Source organism: Leuciscus leuciscus, assembly GCF_965113295.1.
Source record: "Leuciscus leuciscus genome assembly, chromosome: 10".
In the NCBI taxonomy this organism is placed as follows: Eukaryota; Metazoa; Chordata; class Actinopteri; order Cypriniformes; family Leuciscidae; genus Leuciscus; species Leuciscus leuciscus.
The window spans coordinates 12248078-12275862 of NC_138734.1; the positions used below are offsets into that span (position 1 = coordinate 12248078).

Genomic DNA, 27785 nt, shown 5'->3' on the forward strand with positions numbered 1-27785 from the left:
GGAGTTCAGAAACAGACGAGGTTTCATCCACAACACAACCACTCTGGACACCCTCTGGCTGTCTCTGTCGACCTGCTCTTAACCTCTGGCTGCTGGATACTGTCTTTTTGGATACTTTTACATGGATTACTGACTTTAAAATGTGCTCCCAACTGTTGTTGGATGAATTCAGCCATGGTAAGTTACCTGTTCTTACCTGACTTCACTTGCTGAACTATACTCCTTAATTTATGATTATTACTAATACAATGACTCTTATAAGACCACTGACTAACTTTCAGAGACCTTTCTCTTGGTGTCCTTCTCTCTTTGGGGACATGTAATATAGACACTGAATGTTCGGGACCGATTTATGATGACAGGTTGGGAAAAGGGCCCAGAAAACAGGGTGCATACGGACAGCTTCAGGATTTAGGAGTGACAGGAAGGTCCTGGCACAGTTGTGCATAGCGAAGCTTCAAAACTCTCATTATCAGAAGTGCATCAGTGACCCCTAAAGACCCCGCAGTTACAATTTACAGCACAGCTTCATCTGAACATCATTTAAGTAGCCGATAGAGATGGCCCTGGGTGCATTGTAATGTACTGTAATTATAGGGCACAAAAAATCAACTTTTTGAAATGAAGAGTGCTGTTTCCCCAATACAACTCTAGACAGCATGTGAACACAAACAGTAAACAGAGTGTGTGGTGCAAGCGCTCGGCGAGGAGAGTCGTGAGAGGGTGTAGGAGGCTCAGTAGACCGTGATAACTGGCTCACTGGATTATGTAAACTATAGATCATGGAACATTCCTCTACGGTTTTATTGTTTTGATCAGTAGTTTCTCAGTGACGTCTGTGACAAATAAGATCAATATCTCTCCAGGACTGAGCTGTCACCCGAAGGTTATGTCATTAACTGTGATGGTGTCAGTGTTGTAGTGGTAGCCTACTGGTTAATGATCTGGCCTGCTTACACAATGGTTGTAGGTTGATGCCAAGTAGCGGTGACCCAGGAACAGAGGGCCGTTGTGCCCTTGATCAGTGGCTCCGGATTGCCCCCAAGGGAACTACTGTACTGGAAGTTGTTTTGCATAAAAAAACATGTTAAATGGTGTGTAAATGTTTAAAACATTACACATTTATTTAGATTTTGTGTTATGTATTATGGATTGATAATCTCAGCTGTGTGATTGTTTATATCATCACAAAATGTCAAATGTATTATCGCCCAGCTCTTTGTATAAAGTCGGATGTATATTATATCCAACTGTCATATATGCAGTATATGTTGTGTTCATAAGTAAATTATATTGTGGACTACTATTTTAAAAAAGGAAGTCTGAACTGTTGTGTATGACCTAATGTGTAAGAGCGGAAGTGAAAGAGTAAAACAAGATGGATGAAGTTCGCTACTCCTGTCTTGTGTACTTTGCTGCTGCTTACTAACTCCTGAGAGACACCACAAATTGGCGACGAGGATTAGGCAATTTTTTCTCGCTAGCATTGGTCAGGAAGATGGCTGTTGCTAACGTGCCTTTCTCGAGTTTTTCCTGCCTTGCTCCGGTGAGCCAGCTATGCCGCTTAACACATGGCTGTGGATTTCTGAAAATGATCTACAGGTTATTGATGCCACAGGGGATGCTTGGCCGGACGAAAGATGGAGAGCTGAATTGCTTCACTGCCTTGGCACAGAGGGACAACGGATTTTCTTCTCATTGCCTAACACAGGTACAACGTATAAGGATGGAGAGGATGCATTGAAAGCCTTCTTCGTGCCAAAAGCTAACACAGTAGCTGAACAAACGCAGCACCTTCTGTAAACGCTGTGAGGAGCACGAGACAGTTTTACAGTATGTTGTTGCATTGCGAGAGCTTGTTGTTTCATGTGAGTTCAGTGCCAGTACTGATGAAATGATTCACAATCAATTTGTAGAGAATGTGTTTAGCCCACAAATACGTGAGAGACTTTTACTAGAAACTGATCTCACACTGTACTGAGCTGTTACGATAGCAAGCCAGATTGAATCTGCTGCCGATCAGGCTAAATCCATTTCAAATTCCCGCCAAGTTAGCGCCCCCGTACAAGCGGTGCAGCGCACAGTGTAATGCAGAACAACGGGAAAAACCCTCACTTGCACCTCTTAATTCTGCTCAGACGGGGAAAACTAAGTCATGCTTTCGCTGTGGACCGGAGGCACACTTAGCTAACATTGTGAACTGCTCGACTGCAACTGAAACATTCAGGAAGTGTAAAAACATTGGAAATTATGCTAAACTCTGCTGATCAGCGCAATCAAACAAGCGCAAGGTCAGTGAAATTTAATTACCAGAAGTTACTGCACTTCACACACAGAATATTCAGCTCATACTCCCCACATTACAAGCACAGTCAGTGACTATATCTACTTCTGACTCACAGACTTGTGTGGTGGATTTGATGGTTGACTCTTGGTCTTTCATATCTATCCTGCCTTACAGCACTTATGCATGCCATTTCAGTAACAATGTGCTATTGCAACCCAAAGCCAGGATTGTGACATATATAAAAGTCCAAATTCCGGTGGTTGAATATTTGTCAACGAACGATTCTACAGTAGCCACTCCCTACATGACCACTCCTGCTATATTTCTCATCGGGAGGGAACTAATGTCTGCACTGTATGTGAGGATTGAAAACAATCAAGTCCGGCCTCCTAATGCCCTTCCTGTGCTTGTTCCTCCTGTGCCAGTCTTTCAGTGCACTGTTGCTGAGTCAACTGAGTTTGGATGTGCTAAAAACTTAATACACTGCGTAAAGCTGGATGAAACTGTCCCACCTGTGCGGCAAACACTTCGCCATCTACCACTCTTTGTTCACAGTGCTGTGTCAGAGGAATTCAATTGTTGCAGTTGGGGTGATAGAACGTATCGACCCCTTTGCATGGGTGTCAACAATTGTCGTTACACAGGAAAAGTCAGGTAAAATTAGGATGTGCGTTGACCTTAGACAGCCATTATTATGAACTCTTTTCCATTGCCACACATGGATGAACTACTCTATGCTTCTACTGTTTTCTCTACCATCGACCTGACTAATGCTTACAACCAAGTAACGCTGCATGAGGACAGTCGTGACCTCACAGCCTTTATTACTCACAACGGACCGGTCTGTTTTGGATGTGTTCCTTATGGATTGGCTTCTGCACCCGTTGCATTTCAGAAGATGATGACCGTTATCCTGACTGGCTTTTCAGGGGTTGAAAATTACCTGGACAACTTTATCTTCCATGGATCTGACATGCATGACAAAGCACTTCAAGCGGTCTTACAACGACTAGAAGCTGCTGGCTTGTAGCTTAATAAAGACAAGTGTCATTTCCGGCAAACCAGCCTGCTGTCCTTTGGTCATACTGTTTCACTGGAAGGTCTTCTTCCTGATGAATCACATGTACAGGCAATTCAAAATGCTTCTCCTGCAGATAAAGCCGTTGCTCCAGCTCCTGTTGATGAGGAGTTTGTTGCTTTTCTTTCTACAGCCTGTGATTCTCTTTCTGCTGCTGATGTTGACGCTGCATGTGCTTCTTGTCCTGTTTTAATTAAACTTCGTACACAGATTTGCAATGGTTGGCCTCCTACACTCAAGGGGCTGGACGCTGAGTTATTGCGGTACTATAAACTGTGCTTGGAACTGTCTATTAAGGACAGCTTCATCTTCCGAGGCTCAAGGCTTATTGTACATGCTGCGATTCGATCTGTGCTGGTCTCCTTAGAGCACGAAGAACACCAGAGAGAGGTGAGGACCAAATAACGCCTTTGTGATCTCTATTGATGGCCAGGGATGGATGTTCAGGTTCATGGTGCTTTATGTTCTTGCTACGTGTGTCAGCTCACTGACAAAACTGTCAAGTCACATCCTGCTCCTCTCCAGTCGTGCCACTGCCAGATGAACCATGGCAGAAAGTGGCTGTAGATATAGTTGGTATTTATCCGACTGCAGGTTTGCTATAACATGACTATTATAGCAAATGGCCTGAGGTCTCCTTTATTCACACTGTCGCTTGGGATTCTGTGGTTTTGTTTCTGTCATCAGTCTTCAGCCACCATGGAAATCCATTGAGTATTGTTAGTGATAACAGTTTTCAGTTTACATCTGCTGCTTTCGCTGCTTTTCTGGAAAGAAGGAATATTCGTCACCATCGTTCCTCCCTCTACTCCCCATGGCAGCTAATAGTGCTGTAGAGAGGTTCAACTGTGTGCTCAAACACACCGTCCAAATGGCCATCCAGCATCATCAGCCATGGAAACCTGTGGTAACTGACTTAGGTGTACTGTGCCACTCCACATTCTTCAACTGGTACTTCACCCTTTCAGCTCTTCTATGGCAGGCAAATGCGTACAAGGCCGTCTATTTTGCCATCTGCTCCTGTGCACCCGTCAACTGGCATGACTGTTCGCCGAAGGTTTACTCCGCTGCAACACCAAATGAAAAAGTACACTGATGCTAAGCGAGGTGCTCTCACTCCTTGTTTCCAGGAGGGGGGATATAGTGAGGGTACGGACCCCCTTGCATGTTCCTAAGCAACACAGAAAGTTTCTTAGTGATGGAAAGACATGGAATGCTTCCCATCTCACTGCATTTCCATGCAAACCAACAACTCCGCCTGAAAACACTGCTCACTACACATGCACTCATACGACCTAAACACGATGTTCGGAAGCATAGTTGGTAAATGATTATGTCACTTAAATCTGATGTATGGATGTGTTTGCATTGTTGGTGCATAAGTAAATTTAAAAAGAATTGTGTTCATAAATAAATTATATTGTGGACTACTATTTTAAAAAGGAAGTCTGAACTGTTGTGTATTATGTAATGTGTGAGAACGGAAGTGAAAGAGTAAAACAAGATGGATGAAGTTCGCTACTCCTGTCTCGTGTGCTTTATTGCTGCTTACTAACTCCTGACAGACTCCACTGTATAAAGCGATATAAACTAGATAGCAAATCTCACCTGCCTAATTTTGTTGTTTTGTCGCAAAATGTAAATATTATCGCCCAGCTCTTTATATAAAGTTGGATGTATAAGTATGTCCAATATATTCAATATACCTGCGCAGGGTGATATACTATTTAGCATATCTAATCTGCTGAATTGCTTGTATTGTCGCTAAATGTAAACTATATAACCCAGCTCTAATCTGTTAAATGTGACCATAAGGTATGAAGATATTAAGATATTATTAATATTAATATTATGATTTTCTGTTAAGCTGCTTTGAAACAATGTGTATTGTAAAAAGCACTATACAAATAAATTTGACTTGACTTGACATAATTATGTTATAAATATAGCATAGGCTACAGCACATTAAAAAGTCATATTATAAAATCTGCTTTAAAAAAAAAAAAAATATTATGTTAAAGATGTGGCTTAATGGTTATATGGGTTTTAAATGGTTATATGGTCACTAGGGTGTTGCTTGGCAAAGAGTCCTTAACATGGAAGATCATATCCACAAAAATATAATTAGTCAAACCACTCACAAAATTAATTAACAGGATTTGTGTAATAGTATTGATGTCCATGTCACAAATGGTATTTAATATGTTGGGGTTAATTTTTTTGTATTATTATTATTTATTTATTTTACTCATCCTTGGTATAACCAAAAGTAATAGGAGGGCTTGTTAATTAAATTAAATAACTATTAAATAGAAGCTTAATATAAGGATAAGTTCACATTTTTTGTCTTGTAGAATCCAAAGGTGAAAAAGGAAAACCTCATTTGTGATTTCTGTGAAATGTCGTCACTTTATAAATGATAAATGTTTGGTTGTGAAAGTGGGTTATGAGCATCTGTTTGTTTAAGACGGTCTGGTGACATAGAGGGTCATAAACCTCAATGTTTGATGTGTGTGAGTGAATGACACACCTCAGCTGTTACCCAACACCTACTGTTCTCCTTCCACATGCTGCAGACAAAGTCCACAAAGTCACACCAGTTTATGTTTATTTTTATTCAAATGCATCCCTCTTCAATCGCAAAGGTTTGCATAGGTCATGCATGTGTTGTGTGGATTGATTTGGGCTTCTAGAATGGCTGACAAGACATGTGGTGTGAAACTGGGCTGTGTGAAACTCTTCCATCATAAAATTTTAATAAGGGGTAACACTATACGTCTCAGAGTTACACAACATTGCCACAAGGTAACCTCTTAATAATCCACAGGCAAATACCTTATAGACTTAAGCCACAATCTTGGAGGCATATAATGTGGTACTGGTACATATTTAAACCTATCATAAAATCAGACGGTAATGGGGGTAGAATGTGTGGTACAGACAGACCAACAATAGATTTCTACATATTGGACCAAACATAGAGGGCATAATATGTTTTTTTGTTTGGGACATATTTTTGTCAATATCTCTTGGACCATATAGCACTGAGGGATAATATACCCAATTAAAATAGTCATCTTGCAGAATGTCCAAGCTGCTCTTTTCCATTCAATGAAAGTCTGCTCTCAAGCTCCAAAAATGAAAATTTTCTGTGAATAAATTACTTAAATTTTAATCTTATCCCCACAAAGCTGCAGTTTCGGAAGAATTGGTATATACCGCAAAGGTTTCATGGGCTACTTTTTTCTTTTTTTTTTGCTGGTTGATGAAATCCATATCTACATTAATTGTTTGGAAAGGAGCATGCACATTTTACTAGAATATAGGCCTAACTCCCTTTAATGCTCAGCATACATGTTTCAAGCAACTTCGGCAACATAAGTTACCATTTTCAGTTTTGTTTTTTTGATTGAACTATTTTATGTATTTTACAGCAGTCATTCTTAAAAAAAAAAAGCATTAAAATAATATTTTATGTATATTTTGAATGTATAATGAGACTGTAATCTAAAAGAATGTTTTTCTGCTGTCACTTAGGAGAAGTATGATACATTGTGTGATATATGATGATTGATGAGTAGGGCACACACACTGAACTATGGTGTGAGTGTTGCGCAGTCGTAGTGCGGCATAGACGCGAGCACATGGGGATTCACATGCGCGCGTATCTCCTCTGATGCTGCACCGCATCCATCCAATCCATCCATCCATTCATCCGGCACTGCCGCAGGACATGCAGTCCTGATTATTCTGTTCCGAGTCCATGCAGCTCAACTTTGCTGCATGTAATGTGTTTACACAGTGTTCGTTATCATATCAGTCTGGTGGAGCCTTGTGGGCATCAGATGGCTTTTGGACAACTCGGGTGCGGATATGTTACTACACCATCATGCGTCGTGCGGTCAGACCTCTTCTCATAGCCACATGACGACATTGGGATAATATTAAAACGTGCATTCTGGAAATAAGCGAGGCGAAACAGGGAGGGAGCGACTAATCGACCCGACTGCAGTGAGTAGAGCTGGCCAGCTGGAACAGAACATGCTGTCTGCATCAGATAAGAACCTGAAGGATGATTTTTTTTTTTATATATAGTTTTGTTGTTGATGTTATTACTCGTAAAATTTTAAAGGGCTGTTTATGCGATGGTATTGTCGGTAATGTGAAACGAAAATAAGGATCTAACTAACTAACTAACTAACTAACTAACTAAATAACTAAATAAATAACTAACTTTAAATAAATAAATTCAGTAAGTTACCCTGAAAGTTCAAGATGCATCCCAAAATAATTACATCACCACAGACCCAGAGCTATTCGGGAAGCAGCTTAATGGCAATAAATCTTGAATGATGGGAACATTGAGATCTGAAGCAGTCTGCCCCTACTGGCAGATCCAGTGTCAGCAGCGATTTATTCATTGATTACATGACGTTAAAAGACTAAACCGACCTCAGGACAGGACAGAACGACCATGCTTTATCACCCACGAGCATGTGTAAAAGTCAGCATCTGGAATTAAACTGTCTTGAAACAACAAATAAGTTAATAAGCTAATTGTGTTGGTTTTAATGGAAACTGTAATGGTCTCTGTGGGTCTCTATTCTGGTAATTTGTTGCCTTCTATTGGTGCAATGTTAAAACCACTAAATCCTTATGGAATATTGGCCAAAACACACTACTGGACAGGGTTAATTGCCAGGTCTGTGTAACAAAACGAGCCTAAAGTCCAATCAAAAATAGCCCAAAACCAGCATGACCCAATTCAAATATCAAAACTCAACATATGTGCCACACCCATACCTAAATACATATTTTACAGTCTTTGTTATGTGTTATACACAATTTTAACTTGAAAATCACTGGTAGGCCTATTCATAAATAGTCATAAAAGAGCTCAAAAGGCCTCTCTCTCTCTCTCTCAAAAAAAAAAAAAAAGTAAAATGTAAAACATTTCCATGCAATTACAGTTTCAACCCAAAATCAACCCGTGGCAACAGTAGCCCAGTTCTGCTGGGAAATGTGCACTTGCATCCACATGCTACTGGAAACCACTTGGTAATAGTTTTAATGGTTAAATGTGGTTTGTAATGGTATTTGTAGTTTTGTTGAAACCATTAGCACTTCTGTGATTGTTTCTATTGTTTGTTTGTTTTTAGCAGGAAGTAAGATTGACACCCTGCAGCAAGACCTGCATTAGTGCTTAACTTGGTTCTCTTGAGGTTAATTTACAGTGTAAACTTAAATTATAGGACAATGCATTTTTTGTTGTTGATTTTTTAAATGTTTTCCAATATTATAAAAAGCAGGATTGTGGTACACAAATATAAACCACGCATATTATCAAATAAAAAAATAAAAAAATACTGAAATATATTGCATTTTGAGAAATGTTTAAAACAGAAGTATTTTCATGAGTTTGCAATATTAAGTGATCAATTTAATTGTTGGTAACAGAATTTCAGGTTTGACCATTTTAAGGTCTTTATAGATGTGGTTATTGCAGTGAGTTTCTATTTAATGATTTGGGAATCAAGCTTGAAAACGCCGCGGTTCCCATAGCAATAAAATAAGCAGGATAAGTGCAAAGAGCATTCAATGCCCATGCGTAGTAACTCTTCATAGAGCAGCAACACGCCACACGGATAGAAATAGAAGCGCACAGTGCGCATGTGTAGCTGCGCTTATTCACACACAGTGCTTCAACACAAGCGCTTCACACAGCAGTCTGCTAGGAGAGCGCGCTGGTAGCGCATACAAACCTGACCAAGAACGGTTAGGAATAAAACATACATGACACCCGTGAGAAGAGTGAGTACTTAGTTTATGTCTTTGTTTTATGTTTGAGAGTGTCTGGGGTGTAAATATGGCTTCTTTGATAGTTTAAAGGGTTTATTTTAGCGGCAAAAGGCGGCGCGATGGTTATCCGCGGCACAATAACCTTCTTTGTTCAGGTAACACGTTGAAGCGCCTTAAAAACATCAAGATGTTACACTCACATCATTAGAACACACTGTTTACTCCTATATGAGCCATTAATATGCGATATTAACGTTTATATTTCACCATTAGCTGGTTTATTACTATTTTCAAAATGTGTTTTTAAGGTGAATTGGTGTTTACGTGAATGTTGCCGCTATTTATTGTTCGTTTTATTATAACGTCAGTTTAATACTGTTTTTATGTATAGGAGTCTGCTTGTTTTTATTAGGTTATTGATTCCGCTTTACAGTTTTTGAATTGAAACAGTGTTTCGACTCTGAGCCGGTGTTCAGTTTTAGCTTTAGCATGTAACGTTAGCCTGGCAGTAAAATGGAGGACCGATAATGACCAATAAAAACACATCCTGATTGACTAAACTTTACTGAACCGCAATAAAAACAAACCACTTCTGTACAACACAGTAACGTTAGTAGTTTTCCTCGTTATTGTATTTTGTTTCTAAAACCCTCACACCTCAAGCATGTCCACTTTAATGTTGAATTGTTCATTAATCTCTGTAGGTAGGCCTATTCCTGGAAAATCATAACATTTACTTTGAGTGTTAATGTGTCAGTAAACACTCATAGAATGTCTTTAATGGAGTTTATGTGGTGGGTTCATAACAGAAACATGTTTAGTGGAATTATGTTTATAATTTAAAACACACTTTCACTGTCATTGTTTAAATATGACTTATAGGTGTTGGTTTAATGTTAGTACAGGACTGATACAGTGTTTGTTGGCTCCCTTATTCAGTTAACAAAATGGTTGGCAGCCGGTCGGCCATAATTTCCCTCACACACTACTGCAACGTGGCTGAATCACCCCCAACCTTTGTGTCTTCAGACACAGGCCGGGGCCCGTGTTAATCCATTACACGTGTGTTACGATCACTGTGGTTACTGAAGTCTGGGGAGGAGAAATAGGAACCCATGACATCAGATAGTGTAGACACGTCAGAGATGGGGGTTCATGAACAATCACACAAACAGGAAACATTGCCCAAGAGGGCTGTCGTGTTACCGCCGGAAATTCATTCAGAAAGTTCCGAACTGAATAAGCGGTGCTCTGTGTTGTGTACTCGTTATCTTGACGTTTTAAATATATGTTCAGACAAGATTGTTACATTCTCTTCCGTATCCTTTGTACGATCTCAGAACACGGATCAGATTAATTCATTTTCCAATGTCTCCTCCATAGAAAAGGGAAATCGTATTTGCTAAGTGCTCATAAGGATTGTAATTGTAAACAACTTTGAGTTTTGGTCTTCTGATATATGGTAAATTGCTGCTAATTGGTTGTTGTTTTTTCTTCTCTGTTTTGCAGGGTATCCCAGTGTAAAATGGAGGATAGTTTTGATTGCGACTGCGGTGAGCTGGAGCCGCCTGATCATTGAGAAGGAATCGTCTCACTGAGATCACAACCCTTTTGGTTTCCACACATCAGGTGCTTAAAACAGGAAAATAAAAAAGTAGATTTAACACCATTTACTTGGACCGCTAATAATGCTGCTACTCAGGGCCAGTCATACACTGAAAATTTCTGCACTGTGACGATGGTTTTATAGTTAGTGACTTTAATTATTTCAGTTGCTTTCAAAGATATTTCATTGGCCTCCAAATTCATTCCATTGTACCCTATTAAACATTGAAATAAAGAAAAATCTCCCACATACTATGTAAAAAGCTGCTAAAAAGTGTTGTGTATGATGACAACATATCCAAATCAGTTCCCAGCATCTCCCAAAATACGCTGTTACAGTCGGTCGGGGAAAGCGGTCTCGGCCTCGTGTTTTTAGGTTTGTCTTTCTCATCTAGCTCTAGTAGTTGCAACTCAAGATCGGTGCATATCAGATAAATCAGAAATCTTTCCAGCTATAACATCTGCAAAGAGCTGCTATATTCTAGACCGCAAAATGGCAGAGAAATTTGAGAGCCTTATGAACATTCACGGCTTCGACCTGGGCCCTCGCTACATGGACCTGAAGCCGCTGGGCTACGGGGGAAACGGACTGGTCTTTTCCGCTGTCGACACCGATTGTGACAAGAGGGTCGCTGTGAAAAAGATAGTCTTGACCGACCCTCAGAGCGTCAAACATGCACTACGTGAAATCAAGATCATCCGCAGACTCGATCACGACAACATCGTGAAGGTGTTCGAAACCCTTGGGCCCAGTGGCAGGAGACTTACGGAGGACGTGAGCTCTCTGACGGAAGTCAACTCCGTGTATATCGTACAGGAGTACATGGAAACCGACCTCTGTAAAGTACTGGAACAGGGCTTGTTGTCCGAGGACCATGCACGGCTCTTCATGTACCAACTGCTGCGAGGACTCAAATACATCCACTCGGCAAACGTGCTTCACCGTGACCTGAAGCCCGCCAACCTCTTCGTCAACACAGAGGACTTGGTACTGAAAATTGGGGACTTTGGACTCGCCCGTATCATGGACCCACACTATTCCCATAAGGTATTTAAAAAATTTCACTCTCATATTTATCTCTTTCAGTGTTTGAAGTCTGTTCCATCTCATTGAAAACCATCCAGATGGCATCTTGTATGACTTGGCTATGAATGAGCTTTAATTCCATTCACTGATTCGTTGTTTCACAGGAGGTAAATAGTAGTGCGACAGTCCTTGAAATGACACCAACTTCCTGTTTCTCTGACACCCTTTCCAGTACGTTAACTTCCACTGCAGTTTCCTCATATCTGGTTGTTTGTGTCTTGTGTGTATTGAAAGGAACAGACAGGAACACTACAGAAATATTATGAAAGAATGATACAGCTGTTCCTTTATGGAGTCAGAGTTGAATGTCCAGTATTTCTCCACATCCTGAATGTAGTTATGTAGGGGTAATTTCACTGATGTTCGAGGTTGTGGCTGGATCCAAGCATACATGTGTCTCTCATTTGTATTCATTTCTCCTCTATGGGCTCACATGATCATATGCCAGCCAGATCTCCTCTCACACGTGTACTCAGACAAGCCTCCTTCAAGGCCTTTTAGAGCGTGAGCTGTTCCTGCTTTAGCTATGAATAGCTGCTGTCACTCCCCCCCACATACTCTGGTCTGGGTTTGTTCTACAGGGAACAAGAAAATTGAGAGGTTGTATCAGGCTCTGGTCCTGTAATTACTGATTCAGCTGCTCTACTAGCTTGACAACTTGAAAGTTTGAGAAATCCGATTCATTGAGCATTTTTACATGCATAGAAAAAAGCATAAATCAATGATTTGAGAATATATTATGTCCCTTATTTTATAATCTTGTGAGGAATTTGTTTCCTCTTTGCTCCAGAAATGGTAATCTTGACTTTGATAGCTGAACTTTTCTCAGTACCTGTTTCTTATAGTGCTCAAATACTGTTTTTCAGACACATGCAGGTATAAGAAAAACAGCGGATTCTGATTAACGTTTTGAAATGACAGAATTCCAATTAAAAGTGGCACATGTTGTAACACATTTACATAACCCATACATGGTCTGAGTATAACCACAATCTCATATTAATTTGGATATTCACGTTTATGGTTACTGATTCTCAGTAAAATGTCATGTTTTTGTAGAAGAGGCCAGACAAGATGTTGAGAAGCAAACTTTCTCACACTTCTTTTGCTTCTATCCATTCCTCCTTTTGTCTTTCTCTCGATTTTTCTCTTTGCTGCATCGAGTATTGTCAGACTGCTGTGTTCTCACTTTTGCTGACCTGTTTAAGCTGTTTTGTGCATTGATGGATGGAGAAAGAGAAGAGCGTGTGAGTGATGCCTTTTGCGAAACGACCCTTTCCTGCAGTCAGCACTTCAGTGGTGGCTTATAGGGGTTTGTGGGAAGCACGGTTTCTACACAGGACGTGACCGTTGTGGAGACAAGTTGCGCCGCAAAAGACTGAGTCTACACTGGATGTGACAAAGCGACCACTCCAAATTCATATGTCCTTGTCAGAAAGCAAGTGCTTGGCGTACGTCAGAAAAAGAATTTGGCATCAGTTTATTGTCGGCTATTTGTCGCTGCGCACCATATCCAGTCTAGACCGTATCACTGATTATAATGTGTTCTATTGTCTTGTCACATTGTTTCGCGTTGTTCGTGTCTGCTATATACACAGTGTCAGCCATTCCAGTCTCTAGTTTTTTGTTTTGTTTTACGCGTCAAATTGACCTTGACGTTAAATGTGATGGGATGTTATGGCAGAGGGTAGAGCACCACGATTAATCGTTAAAAGGTTGTGTTCTTGATTCATTATTCAGATTGTTATTCCTGAATGACAATGATTCGGCTATGACTATTAAACCTTTGACAAGTACAATCACAAGTGAACATTCAAATCTGTGTTTGTGCAGCCACTGACCCAGATAGAGCAGTTGTCATGTATAAGAATGAAACGGCTTTACAAAGTCTTTTCAACCACACAGTATCATTAGGCTATTTCTGTGTTGCAATATAAAAGTTTAATAGTGATAAAAGTTTATAGTTTGGAATTGGATATACACTAATGTCTATGGTAGTGATCAAAATAGAGTAAATCGCCTTTTGAAAGTAGCTTAATGCTTCAAACAAAGATTGTATCATATCATTGTCATTGTGATTCAAGAGTTGTTCAAATGCTGATTCTTCCAGTAATAAACCAAGTGAAGTATTTGAGTGAGTCATTGAATCATTCATTCAAACAGTGTTTTTAATAAAAAAATTAAATTAAAATAAAATGTTTGTCTGCAATTAACATGTTGTAAGAATCTCTAGACTAAATTGTGTGTTATTTTGTTTAGTTGTCTTTTCAGAATCATGGAATAATTGAGATCTCTATTTTAAACAAGAAATCGTGATTCTCAATTTATCCATAACCGTGCAGTTCTAGGGGATCATTTTTAGTGAATTAAGTTTTTCTCTTCATCCACCTAAAGGGTTGTTTTGCTTCAAAAGACAGTCCAATGAACTAATGCAGTCAGTCTTAAAACTTGCCAGCATCCAGTAGGACAGAGTTTTTTCCATGGAAATGGGGTCAGTTTTGAAGTGCTAAGTAAGATCTAGCTGCAAGCTATAATTCAAACAGGCTGTTTAAGTACTAAACATAAGCAAAGCTCTCTGGCTGTTTAAGTGCTAAATATAAGAAAAGCTCTCTGGCTAAAAAAAAACCCCATTGTTTGGAGCATGGCAGTACTGGTCAGAGCTGGAGAAAGTGTAATTAAGAAATGTTTGAGCAAGGTTTCTCAGACCTTTCATTCATGTGTGACTGGAAGCTCTGAGTCGAAAGTAATGTGATGTGTGTTTGGTGGATTATTATTCGCTGCATCAGAAACAAATGACTTGTTAATTGGGACATATTTTCTCACTCTTTTGATAGTTTTTTTGTTACACTAACATGAGCTTTGTGCCAAACTAGTGATCGATGATATGGATTTTCAAAAGTCCATTGCCGACACTTATCGGCCATACAGAAAAACGTATCGGCTGATGCTGATTATCAAATAATTCCAGATATCGACAGATATTTTGGTTGACCACTATTCCAAACCATAACTAAGGGTAACAAAAACTGGGAAATCATGTAGAACTATGACTGTTTTCTGATGCAAAAAAACTTAATTAAGATTAGGCAGACCTTGGAGAAAAAAATATTAAGTGTATAAGTGAACACCTTAAGTATTGTGAGAAGGGTCCTGCATTAAAGGGCAGCTGCTTGTTTCTGAGGGTCTTTTTATGCTCTGCTCTAGAAATCCGACCCAGTCTGTGGAATGTTTGGAATTCACGTGCGGATCAACCCCCTACTTCCCTTCTCCCTCTCCTCTCCTCTCTTTGTCTGTTTTTGGCTGAGCGCTCTGGATTCTGGTCTTCCTCCAAGTCCTGCTTTTGATGTTTGCTTGTGTCATTGGGTTCAGACTTGTTCTTCCTCTTCTCTGCAGCTGTTTGAGGTTTTCGTTTTTGTCAGTTTACCAAAGGCTGTCTGATTGAGCCGCAGAGGGGCTGCTTTGTTCATTGTGCGCATGTGCGTATGTTAAATGTGGTGTGAAAAGAGACTGTGTTTCTTTTACACAGGGGACTTTTAGAGGCATAAATTGGGCCCGGAGTGTTTTTCACTCCTCTCAGCACTTTCTGCCATTGACTCATTTTACAGGGGAGCTCTGAACTCCACTCCTTCACCAGACTTGAATTTGACCTACTTTTGTGGTCTCCGATGATCTCAGAACTGAAAAAACACACACACACACACACACACACACACACACACACACACACACACACACACACACACACACACACACACACACACACACACACACACACACACACACACACACACACACACACACACACACACACACACACACACACACACACAGACCCTTTTCCCTCAAGCTGTGTGATTTGAAGTATTGCAAACAGTCCCCTAATTTTGAGCTATAGTAATGCTTGCCCTAGCAAATGACAATAAATATGAGGTGCGATTGGGGTCTGTCAATTCTGTCTGACATTTAATCCTCCTGCTGTTTGGTTAGGAGCCCATCTCACGGTCTGCATGAGTCATCTGACGCCTCACGCCACCAGCGAGGGTGGATTCAGTTAACATTCAAATGAGTTGCCTAAAATGTGTCATGACTAGCTTGGCTTGACTTTCTCAAGAAGCATTTAAGCAGACATTTGAATTGCATTGACCCTATGAGACTGCTCTTGTCAGTTCCTGAGCACTAGGGGTGTAACAATATATCTCGTCACAATATTTCGCAATACTAAAATTCACATTATGTATCATCATGGATAGTGACTATGTATTGTGTAGTTCACCCTAAATAAAAAGTACTGTGTGAGAAGAAATTCAAGTTTGCTGAGTTTGTGTCAGTACTACATTAAACTGCTATATAATGTATAATAATGGCAATGGGGGAATATTTGTGGGTCCTGTCCTGATAATGCCAAATGACTGGTTACCAGTAAAACGTGGCTAGTAATCTAGCCAGTGACAGTGCAAGCATATTCGTCTAAAATAATTCTGTATTTTCCTTATTGTGCTTGTCATCCCTTGCTATTTTACATGTTTGTTCTATTAAACTTTTGTGTGTAATGTCATGTACATAATTTGTGCTTTAGTATTATTGTTAATTAATTAAAAATCAAAACAAGAAACATTACTATTGTAATATTTCACTGTAAAAAAAAAAAAAAAAAAAATATATATATATATTTTTTTTACTAGGGGGTGGGTATGTATGTTTTTATAAATAGATGTGCACTATTCTAGATAAATTGAGAATCACGATTTTGTTTCAAACAGACTGCGATTCTCCCACGATTCTGAACAAACTAAACAAAATGTAATTTTGCCTTTACAGCCGATTGGTTTTCTCTTTTGATTGAGCATCAGTCTGGTCTCTTTAGCATGAGAGTTTTTAAGTTTAGTCCTTTAGCAGGATGTTTCTTTCACACAGTCTTTGAGTAGCATGTGATTTGAATATTCGTAATCTACTTCCAGGTAATCTGCTCTCGTTGCATTATGCAACCCTGCGCATGACCTTTTGATGCAGAAACTATGACTATGACAATTGTTTAGTGATCTTTTTTAAGTTGGTGTTCTTCCAAGCATCTGTGCTGTTTTAAGAGGGAGTGAAAGGTCACTTGAGGTCTGTTTGTGATGTAAAATGGTAGTCTGTTGGTATTTGTTGTTGGTCCAGAGAAGGTTTTTCAATGGCCACTTGTGTATGTGGTCTGCTGTAATCTGTTTTTAACAGCTTGACTGATACCCTCCAAAAAATACATGACCATGGATGCAGACAGAAATAGCCCTTGCAGTGAACTGTGGATTAATATGTGGCCTCAAGAATCACATTTTTTGTTTTGGGCCATTGGCTGGACACTGAGTCTGTGTGAGGATGTTTGATACTATGCACAATAGAGCTGCAGGATTAATCATTAAAAAAAGAAATCACAATTTCTCATTCCTAAATGACAACGATTCGCCCATGTCTATTAAATCTTTGACAAAATACTTGGATAAAAGTACTATATGTGTTCAGAATTGTGATCTCTATTTGAAACAACAACAAATAAATCGTGATTCTCAATTTATACAGAATCGTGCAGCTCTAATGAACAGTGACCCAGTGGTGCAAGCTAATGTCAATGACTTGTCTGTCTGTCTGCCTGTCTGCCATTGTGTCCGGCACGAGACGGATTATCCTGGTTCTTTGTCAAGAGGGACTGCTGATCTGTCTGTCTGTCCATTTGTGTCGTCCTTGAGTCATTATCTTTCTGTGTGTCCTTTAGATCTATAGGCCAGAAGCATACAATGGTTACTTTGGCAAAGCCTTTGTCCTGTTGAGCATAAATGTGAATTCTTGGGTCACTGCGGTGGTAATAAACCATAGTACTCAAGGGGGGAAGTAGTTACACTGTGCCATTAAACCCGCAGTGTTATATAGATGCATGTTGAGAGCGTGTTTGTGATTCTGTCATAATGGTAGCTAACCTGAAAGGGAAAAAAAAATGACCAAAGACAACAATTTACGCAACAATTTACACTAGTATACACTATAATTCATTCAAATGTTTTGGAAAATAACAATGGGCCTGACTGTGGCATAGCTCGAAACTGACTGAAAATTAAATGTTCATGTAGTTATAAGCCTTTCCATTTGAGGGGTAGATGTGAAACTGGGCCATGTGCTGGCTGCTTTAAAGGTCTCAGGTCTGGTACAGCTGTCCCGAGTGTTTTATACATGCCATATAGTGCATGAACTCGTCAATGAACAAGATGAGACATGAGGAACATAAATTAACTGCTCATGCAGTATTTTTTTTTTCTTTTTTTTTTTTTTTTCTTTTTCATAAATACATGAAAGTTACAGTTTCTGCAAACTTGGAGGATTTTTGTTCAGTGTTATCTCCAAGGATCTTTGTCTTGACTCTGGTTATGTCTTCTCCATAGGGGCATCTGTCTGAGGGACTGGTCACTAAATGGTATCGTTCTCCTCGTCTACTCCTTTCCCCAAATAACTACACCAAAGCCATTGACATGTGGGCCGCTGGGTGCATCTTTGCTGAAATGCTGACTGGAAAAACACTCTTTGCAGGTATTAAAACATTGTCTCTGTGTGTGAATGTATTCTGCCTAATTTTTGTAGTTCTTATCTTGGTGACTCTATCTTATATTATCTTGCACACACCATGATCAGTTAGTTGAAGGTCATTTCCTGTGGCCATGTATTAAAATAAACTAGGACAACGTTGTTCTTTTTCTTACGTTGTAGTTAAGAGAGAGAAGCTCTTTCTGTGAACTCAAACTTTTTGGAAACTGGGACAGAACTGTTGGTTTTGGTGTATTTTAGTGTGGATGCAGGCTTAGGAAAGATCTGAAATTATTATTTTAAAATTATGATTTCCTGGCCCTCAAAAGTTATTGAAATTAATAAAATTGTAAAAGGTCATGGAAATGCCTCTATTGAATATACATTTTTTTTTAGTTACTCAGCTCCAATATATTTCATTGGCTATAAACTACTCTTTGTGAGCTCAGTCTCTATAAATGTATTTTTACAAGTCTGTAAGCAATAATTAACCATCAGTCTTGACAAACATGCACACTAAACTAGACCAGTTTTAGTATACAAGTGTCCGTTGTGCAAAATATTGGCAGTGCATTTGCTTTGACACAGTTTTTCTGAATTAAACATTTGTGTGTGCGCAGGAGCTCACGAGCTGGAACAGATGCAGCTGATTCTGGAATCCATTCCGGTAGTCCATGAGGAAGACCGACTGGAGCTTCAAAGTGTAATACCCGTCTTTATCAGAAACGACATGTCAGAACCACACACGCCGCTTGCCAAGTTACTGCCTGGTGTCAGCCCTGAGGGTAAGTTGCACAAGCATATTTGCAGAATGCATGCAATTCATAGGAACAATTTATGGACACTTAAATTCCTGTAAACTTGAATGCCACTCTCCCTTCCCATGCCCCATTTTTTTTCAGCAATCCATAGGATTCTCTAGGATTTTAGAAAATTATTTAAGTTTTGCTACTGTTGATGCTAAGCCATATTGTGTTGGTAAAGGAAACATAAATGGCAGGCTAAATATGATGTATTGTTCATTTGTTTACGGCAGCCTTGGATTTCCTGGAGAAGATCTTGACCTTTAACCCCATGGACCGGCTCACTGCGGAAGAGGCTCTTGCTCACCCATACATGAGCGATTACTCATTCCCATTAGACGAACCAGTGTCATCGCACCCCTTCCACATTGAGGATGAGGTGGATGACATCTTGCTCATGGATGAGAGCCACAGTCACATCTACAACTGGGACAGGTGAGCTCACACTGAATGGATCATCATTCTATGAGACTTGACTTTTGGTAAGAGCAGAGTAAGGGCAAAGTAATGGGCAAAGCTCATTTAAGGAAAGTCAGTTCTCCTGGCCGCCATCTTTCCAATGGCAAGATTGCTTCGGGGCAGCTATTTTCTTTGTAAGCAATATTTCAGTACAGCTCCTACATAATTGAATGATTAAAAGCTGAAGTCTCCAAAACTGTTCGTCAAGCTTAGTTTTATAGCATTTCAGATCCGCAATAAAATCAGATAACCCAGATCAATTTACATTTGTTACATTTGTTGTTCTTTTTCCCACTGTAGGTACCATGACAGTCAGTTCTCTGATCAGGACTGGCACCTGCACAGCACCCATGAAGTGGAAGATGTGCAGCGTGATCCTCGAGCTATGTCAGACGGCACAGACGAGGAGGAAGTCCAAATCGACCCAAGGAAATACATGGATGGAGAGTGCGAAAAGTTCCTAGAAGATCCATCATTCGACCTCCTCTCAGAGCACTCGTGGCAAGAGGAAGATCACCATGAGAACAAGTACTGTGACCAAGAGTGCAGCTACACTTGCAATTACAAAGCTGTTTCCCCATCCTACCTGGATAATCTGATCTGGAGGGACAGTGAGGTGAACCACTACTACGAGCCCAAACTCATCATCAACCTCTCTAACTGGAAAGAGCAACAGAGCAAAGAGAAGTTAGACAAAAAGGGCAAGAGCAAGTGTGAGAAGAATGGACTGGTCAAGGCCCAGATCGCCCTGCAGGAAGCGTCTCAGAACCACAGCGTGGCCGAGAAGGATCGTGAACAAGAAAAACACCAGAACCACAACCAGGGCTTCGACTTTGACTCGTTTATCGCCAGCACCATCAAACTGAGCCTCCAGCCGGAATCCGGTGACGTTGACCTCCTAAATGAGTTAAACACCTCAGTTTCCCAACTGGACACTCGTGCTCCTTGCGGCTCCATGTCCAAGTCCATCAGTCAGGAAAAAGAAGAGAAGTGTCTAGTCAACCTGGCACAGCTCGGTGTTCGGACACCCTGTCCTTGGGAAAGTTTCACGGACACCGGCGTTGCCGAGAGCAGCCTGATCGACGAGGCTTGCTGGGATGTCCGCAAAGACGAGCAGCTCCAGAAGGAGAACAGCAGCTGCCAGAGCAGTTACCTAGACCGGCTCTTCAGCAAGCGTGAGGAGGCTGAGTCCGAGATCCCGGAGCCCGTCGAGGTGGCTGCTCCGGAGGGTGACTTCATATCCTGTGACGGCGAGATAGCCTTTAACATGCAGCTGGAGTCTCTGGCCATTGCGGGGTTCGAAGGAGCAGCTGACATTCCTCTGAAGTCCATCCAGGCCACGCTAACGCCCTCTGCTGTTAAACGCTCCCCACAAATCGCCCATAAAACCTACAGCAGCATTTTCAAGCATTTAAATTAAAAAAACACCCCGTTCAAGCAGAGTCCAGCTTATTTTTTATAGAGTTATGTATTTCTGTACTTGAATCATTTATCTTTTTACATATGGTTACTTTTTAAGGAAACTTTTTTTCTTTTTGTAAAATTTGTGGATTAAATGTTAATGAATTCAGTTAGTAAGTTCATCCAAAGTGCTGGACTGTTTTCCTACACATGAAACATGTTTTTCCTTTTGCCCTCAAATTTTCAGTTCCAACTCTGAATACATTTTATATATATATATATATGTGTGTGTGTGTATATATATATATATATATATATATATATATATATATATATATATATATATATATATATATATATATATATATACGGCATGACATTTGCACACAGCGTACTGTAGATTCAGAAACAGGTTAGGGAAAGACAGAGGAACAACTGTTAAGTAGAGAAATAGATGGTTTATTCATTGCAAGTAAAGGAATGGAGAAAAAGAGGGTGGAATAATGCACTAAGTGGGAGATGCTGCCACTGACGTCATAATGTGACCTTCTGACTGACAGCCAATAGGACAGACGTAAGCTGTGCGTCTTGGCCTTTCTCTTCCTTTTGTGTAACTAAGGCTAATGTATTTATTTGACTTTTTCCACCTCATTTCCATTTAAAAGCGAAGCCTTTTGTCATTTTGTTCATACTGTAAACTTCCTCAAACGTGATGCCAGCACAGCAAGCGTCGACCGTAGGCTTGCGATGCGATAACTAAGTTCGTAAAGGCGTTATCTACCTCAAGGTAACAGCAGAAGGTTCCGTCTCCCAACTGTAGTGCTTTAAAGAAACACTTGCCCTCTCAACAATGTAGTGCACAGCAATTTCTATTTTTCATTTTGCATTTGCCATAGTGAAGTGTTAAGATCATTTATTTATTTTTAGCAGATGTGAGATATTTATTTTAAGAACGTTGTAATTTTTCAATGTGAGGCATTGGACTTCCATTCTGGTCTGTTTTGGCGCTCGGTGTTCGTTTAGCCGTGGATGATCGCTCATCCGTTTGAGTTGTACAGAAATTCATGACGCTCTCCCAAGTTCCAGCGTTTGTTTTCATAAGGATTCACCATAATTGTGTTTTTTTTTTTTTTTTTTTTTTTTTTTTACTTGTAGGTGCTTTGTACGAGTGGAATACTGCTTTACGGCATTTTATGCGCCTAAAAGTCTTAATTTCTTTTCTTTTTTTATATATATATATATATTATATATATACGTACATAGTTAGAAATTGTGCATGGAAGAAAACCAATGGAAGGTACATTTAAAATGAAGTTAATGGTGAAGTATATTATAAGTCATTAATTTTATTTTAATTGTATGTTTTTATTAAAGTATTTTTTTTCCAAGCGAGCATGATTGAATTAGGTTCAGATATAGCATGTAGAACACTTAAAATATTTTTTTTCTTTTTTTTTTTTCTTTTGTTGTTTTGTTAATTTTGCCTTTTAATTGCTGGTTTCAATTCTGTTATCATTGGTTCCACTGTAAAATAACATCAATAAAATGGCCAGCAAGTGTATGACTGTCATCTTGTCTTGTTTGTTTATGTTAAAAAATATGTGAATATGCTTTTTCAGAGGAGGGTTTTCCCTCTGTTTGTTCACACTTGTGCAGCTAACTGGTCATTATTTACTGTGGGTAAGATTCATGAGCCTTATAGTCACTGATCTAGTACCAGCAACTGTCACATGTGCTCTTTGATGATATAGGTGCATAAAGTATTATGCACAGGGTCATTTAAAAATTTTTTTTTTTTTAAATTCTTGGTCATAAATATTGTTCAAATACAAATTATTATGGACCTGGTGCCTCTGGTCCAGAGAAATCAAAGTACTAAACGCATTAGTTTACATAAGACTATCCAAGCAATACCAATAACATCATACAAAGTTGTTTTGTACAATCTTGAGCTCTGATAAATTGTTGATGGTGGGCCAGGACCTTTTACAATGAACCAGTTCAAATGACCAAAAAACATTTATTCAAATAATGAAAGACTTGATTGTTTTCCTTTAGCTAAATTGATTTCTTAGATTATAAGATTGCAAACTTAAATTTCCACATATTTCACAGACAATAGCACAAGATGATATTTACTGCTCCATTAATGAAGAGCTCTGATGCAAAAGATATGACAATAATTTTTAGGTTTTCAGAAGGAATTGCTCATAATGTTTGTTGACTATTCATAGCATGGATGTTTTAAGAGTCTGCCATGATGCCAGGATGAGATCTTGTGACCCTGGGGCAGAGAAACTCCCTTCACTGATGGGGGTTGCCTCTCTGAGAAGCCCGTAATTTTCCCACTACTATATAATCGTTTCATTTCTCACTCAATTTGTACTATGTATGCAAATATTGGGGATTGTTTTGAAGAGGTGTGATTTTACTTTTCTAAGTAATTTTGAATGGCAATTTTTGCATGGTGGAAAGATCCCATAGGTTTACTTTAAAGAGACCAGAATATCATAGAGTCTTTGGACTGTTGACTTTGGCCAGAAAGGAACCACCTGGCAACTGACAACGGCTATCCAGAACACCATAGCAATCAGCAACATGCTTCATAAGTTCACCATCATACCTGAGAATGTGAAAAACTTTTAAGCTTTCTAATATTAAATGAACCATGCACCAATAAAATCTGAGCTGCTTGTAAGATCTAAATGGGGATGGTTCCCATCAGACCACAGAACTCAGCTGAAGAGAAGCCCAGCTGTGAGTTTCAGCTTTATGCCCGGTTCCTTAGGAACATCAGCCAAAACATGCGTGTGGTTACCATGTCCACGCAGCCTGGAGGGAGTTATGTTTTTCTACACACACATTAATCAGTTGGTTTCATAAGGATGTTGACATGAATTCCAGTCCAGAGAGAGACGGGTTTCATGCCCTCAGAGCATATTACACTAAGCCTGGGTGTGTAGGGAAAATGGTTAACATTTACAAAGTAGATTTTTACATTTTCTTAAGATAGTGTGTTGCGATGGCATTTTAGTGGCACTTTAAAGTAAAAAAATAAAAAGTACAATTTTGAAAATAAATCTAGAGCCAACCCTGTTTCTGGAGGGTTACATTCGGCAGAGTTTAGGATAAGTTTACATGACAACGATGTACTAAAAACGGGGAAAAAAATGTCTTTGCATTTTTCGCGTAAAGACGACACCATTGTCAAAACGACCCCCATTCACACGGATCTGCAAAGAAGAAGAAAAAAAACAGAAAAATGCTGTATTAAGCATGCCAGGCCAGTAGTTGGCGGTGTCTCTTTGTAAAGAAACACTACACGACTACAGACTGAACATGTAATATGCATGCGCATGACGTCACTGTTTTCACAAAGTCACGTTTTTGTAGTTTACACGGAGATGATAACATATCGTTTTCAAAAATGTGCACTTTGAAAGTGCGATTTCAGGCCCCCAAATTCGTTGTGGTTTTGTATACGTTTTTAGTTGATATCTGTCGTGTAAACTGCCCCTTAGCTACAAACCTAATCAAATACCCCTGAACCAGCTAATCAAGTTGTTCAGGATTACTTGAAAATAACACATAGGTGTGTTGGAGAAGGGTTGGTTGGAACTGATGTTGGAACTGTAGCCCTCCAGGAGTAGGGTTATGCCTGGTATAAAGAATAAAGTTGTTACTTTGCGAGATTAAAGTAGTAATATTAGGAGAATAAGGTCAAAATTGCAACAAATTCGTACCATTATGAGATTACAGTAGAAATATAATAATAAATTTTTTAAAAGTAACCTCAAAGGGGACATTCTTCTAAATTGCTGAACATGGCATTGTGCAGTGAAGACTAAATTCACCTTATTGATAATAAACACTATAAACAGTCAAACAGATGAGCCCAGAATATAAATGCAACGTTTTGTATTGTCTTTCCTCTTGGATTATGGATGGACATATAGTGTACATAATGTTTACAACTGTATTCATTTTGTAATTTGACTTTAATCTCAAAGCTTTCACTTTGTTCTTGTGAAAGGCATATTTATTTTAATATGGCACCAATGTTGAAGTCGAGACCAGCTAATTTGAGTCCAACTAAGTCAAGACCAAGACCAAAGAAAGTCAAGCCCAAGTCTACATGCTCCTGCGGTCTTGACTTAATTAAATATGGTCTTGGATTGAGGGGCCGTTTACACTACATCGTTTTCAACAAAAAATAGAAATTGTTTATGCATTTTGGCCATTCATTTACACAACAACAACGTTTTGGGGGCCTGAAAGCAAAAGCTTTTGAAAACATGTTTCAAAGTGCAAGTTTTTTTAAACGATATCGTCTCTGTGTAAATAAGAAAAATGTGAACAAAAAATTCTTTACAAAGTGGCATCACCAACTACTGGCCTGGCAGCATAATAAAGCTTTTCAATCATTTTCGCAGATCCGTGTGAACGTTGTCATCTGTTCGCGAAAACGCGAAGGAAAAACTTTTTTTAGTTTTTCGGTATATTGTTGTCACGTAAACGTACCCTCAGTCTTGAGTCTGGGTCCAAGACCATGGTGTTTCTCTTATCATGAACTGAGAAGCATAGACTTGAATGAGCTGGTCTGGACTACAACACTGCATGGCACTAAAACATTGCCATAGTAAGTGGTACTTGACTGGAAAAAAATGTGCCTACAGGATTTTGAGGGTTTGATATATAGTTGCTAATGGGTTCTGAGTGGTTTTTAGCATGTAGCTAACATTTTCTGGATGGTTGCTAGGTGACAAGTACATTTATCGAAAAAAAACATCCTCAGAAAAGAAATATCACAACCTTCCTCAACAAGCCGAGCCATATGAAATCATTCATGTGCGTAACACAAACCGTGCTGGATGAGTTATGTACCAAAGTTTAATATTTATAGTTTAGGGTTTCTTCAGATCTTTAATCCCAGTGTAAGGAATAATAATATTTCCTTTTTTAAGTGGCTAGCTGAATTTCACACACCACATTCTTCAAGACTCTCTCTCTCCATTTGCGTTTCCCTTGCTTTTTCCATTCAGGCATCATCAACAACAGGTTGTAAATAGAGACAGAAGCGCCACTTGCTTCTGTTTCTCAAAACTTAATAAGATCTTTAACAACAAACCAACAGATCTGCTCCCCTCGTCTGCGACCTCTGTTAAACTGAGCCCATGTAAGAGTATGCTTTGCTTTTCAGTATGCCTGTCTGATCCAAACCAGGTTTATGTCATTCACACACAAGAGTGCAGTCAAACTGTCAGATGGCGTTAGGATAAAAATAATGGCTGTCAAGCCAAGGGAACAAAAGGATAAGCTGCTTTTGAAGGTAGTCAGCTGATAGCAGATTAACGGAGCACTTGCTCAACTCAAGGTCACAGACGTTCATTTTCACGGCATCACAATTACAGCAGTGCCATTACACATCCCAAAATACTCACAGAACCCAGCAAACACAGGCACTTTTAACTGCTAACATGGCCCTAAAGTAGCATCTCGATGGTGTCATTCTGACCCTTTACTTTAAAACACACTGTCCCAAGATGTGCTATTAATAAACCTGCTTTTTGAAAGGATGTGAACACTTGTTGGACTGTCTACTAAGGAGATGTTCTGATTAATGCTGCTATTAAACAAAGTGCTCCTGGTTTATATTTCCTGCCTTACATTTTTGGTAAATTGTGTTGCTTTTTAGTCTGATTTGATTACCTAATTACAAAAATCAGCAAATGACAACACACGAGGGTCCATGCAGAATGACAACCTATATATAGGCCTATATATCAGTTCTCTCTTCTTTTTTTTATTTTTTGGGTTGAGAAACGTTCCAAGTGCTAATATAACAGTCCAACACTACTGGGACTTTTCACTGTTATCTCTTCACTTGTCCATGTTTGCACATTCCAGACAGTGTATGTATGTGCCAGGGGTGTCCCATCCTGCTCCTGGAGGGCCAACGTTCTGCAGAATTTAACTTCAACCTGCCCCAACACACATGCCTGGAAATTTTTACTAATCCTGAAGATCTTGATTAGATTACGTGTGTTTAATCAGGCTTGAAGCTAAACTCTGCAGGATGGTGATCCTCCTTGAGCTGAACTGGGAACACCTGGTCTGTGCATTAGTGGTGGGGATTTTTCAGTGATCCTTCACTAAAGTTTTTTTTTTCAGTTTTCAGTTTCTGCTGGTTACATCATTACACCACTGGGGGCGACTTTATAAATGAGTCACTGGCTGCACTCGAAAGCTGAAAATTGTTTCTTACAACAAGGTTCAAATCCAATGATCGTGCCATTTATTGTCTATAGTGAGATTGCTTCATCTGATAATTTTTTGAAGGCAGCATTTATGTATTCTTCATTGCCCTTCATTGCATTCAATTCTGTGACGGTTGAGCTAAAAAATAAAATGGCATCTAAAAGTTGCTGTTGGTGATCAGTTTGTGTATAATGTTCCATGTCAACTTTTTCAACTTTTATTTAATTTCTAGCGAGAAATTAGTATGTGCATAGTAATTATATATTTTTTGCAGATCATTATACCCTTATGCTACCTCAGAAACCTCCCTGAAATCAATTATGAGAGGTACCTATGCTGCCTGCTGCCTACATTGCCAGTGACCCAGACAGCAACAGTGTCGGCCCAGATCCGGGCCACATCTGGTACATGTGGATTCAACGCGTACCAGATGTGGGCTGGATCTGGGCAGACACTATG

At 39.5% G+C, this 27785-nt stretch overlaps 1 protein-coding gene and 1 long non-coding RNA gene across 3 annotated transcripts; one reads left to right on the forward strand and one right to left on the reverse strand.

Annotated features, from left to right (window-relative positions):
• mapk6 (mitogen-activated protein kinase 6) lies at window positions 1-22629 on the forward strand. 2 transcript variants are annotated; one of them, XM_082182037.1, is made up of 6 exons: window positions 1-177; window positions 10674-11817; window positions 18267-18411; window positions 19026-19190; window positions 19442-19643; window positions 19968-22629. In XM_082182037.1, the coding sequence occupies exons 2-6, from the start codon at window positions 11263-11265 to the stop codon at window positions 21085-21087; spliced, it is 2187 nt and encodes a 728-aa protein (XP_082038163.1). In that variant the 5' UTR covers window positions 1-177; window positions 10674-11262; the 3' UTR covers window positions 21088-22629. The 2 variants fall into 2 exon arrangements, with proteins under 2 accessions (XP_082038163.1, XP_082038162.1); XM_082182036.1 differs by lacking the exon at window positions 1-177 and adding an exon at window positions 8415-9176.
• Window positions 22183-27581, reverse strand: LOC309507698. The gene is made up of 2 exons (XR_014209217.1): window positions 26197-27581; window positions 22183-26158 (listed from the first exon to the last, which is right to left on the reverse strand). It is a non-coding gene; the product is annotated as an uncharacterized lncRNA (long non-coding RNA).
• Between the last annotated feature and the right edge of the window lie 204 nt (window positions 27582-27785).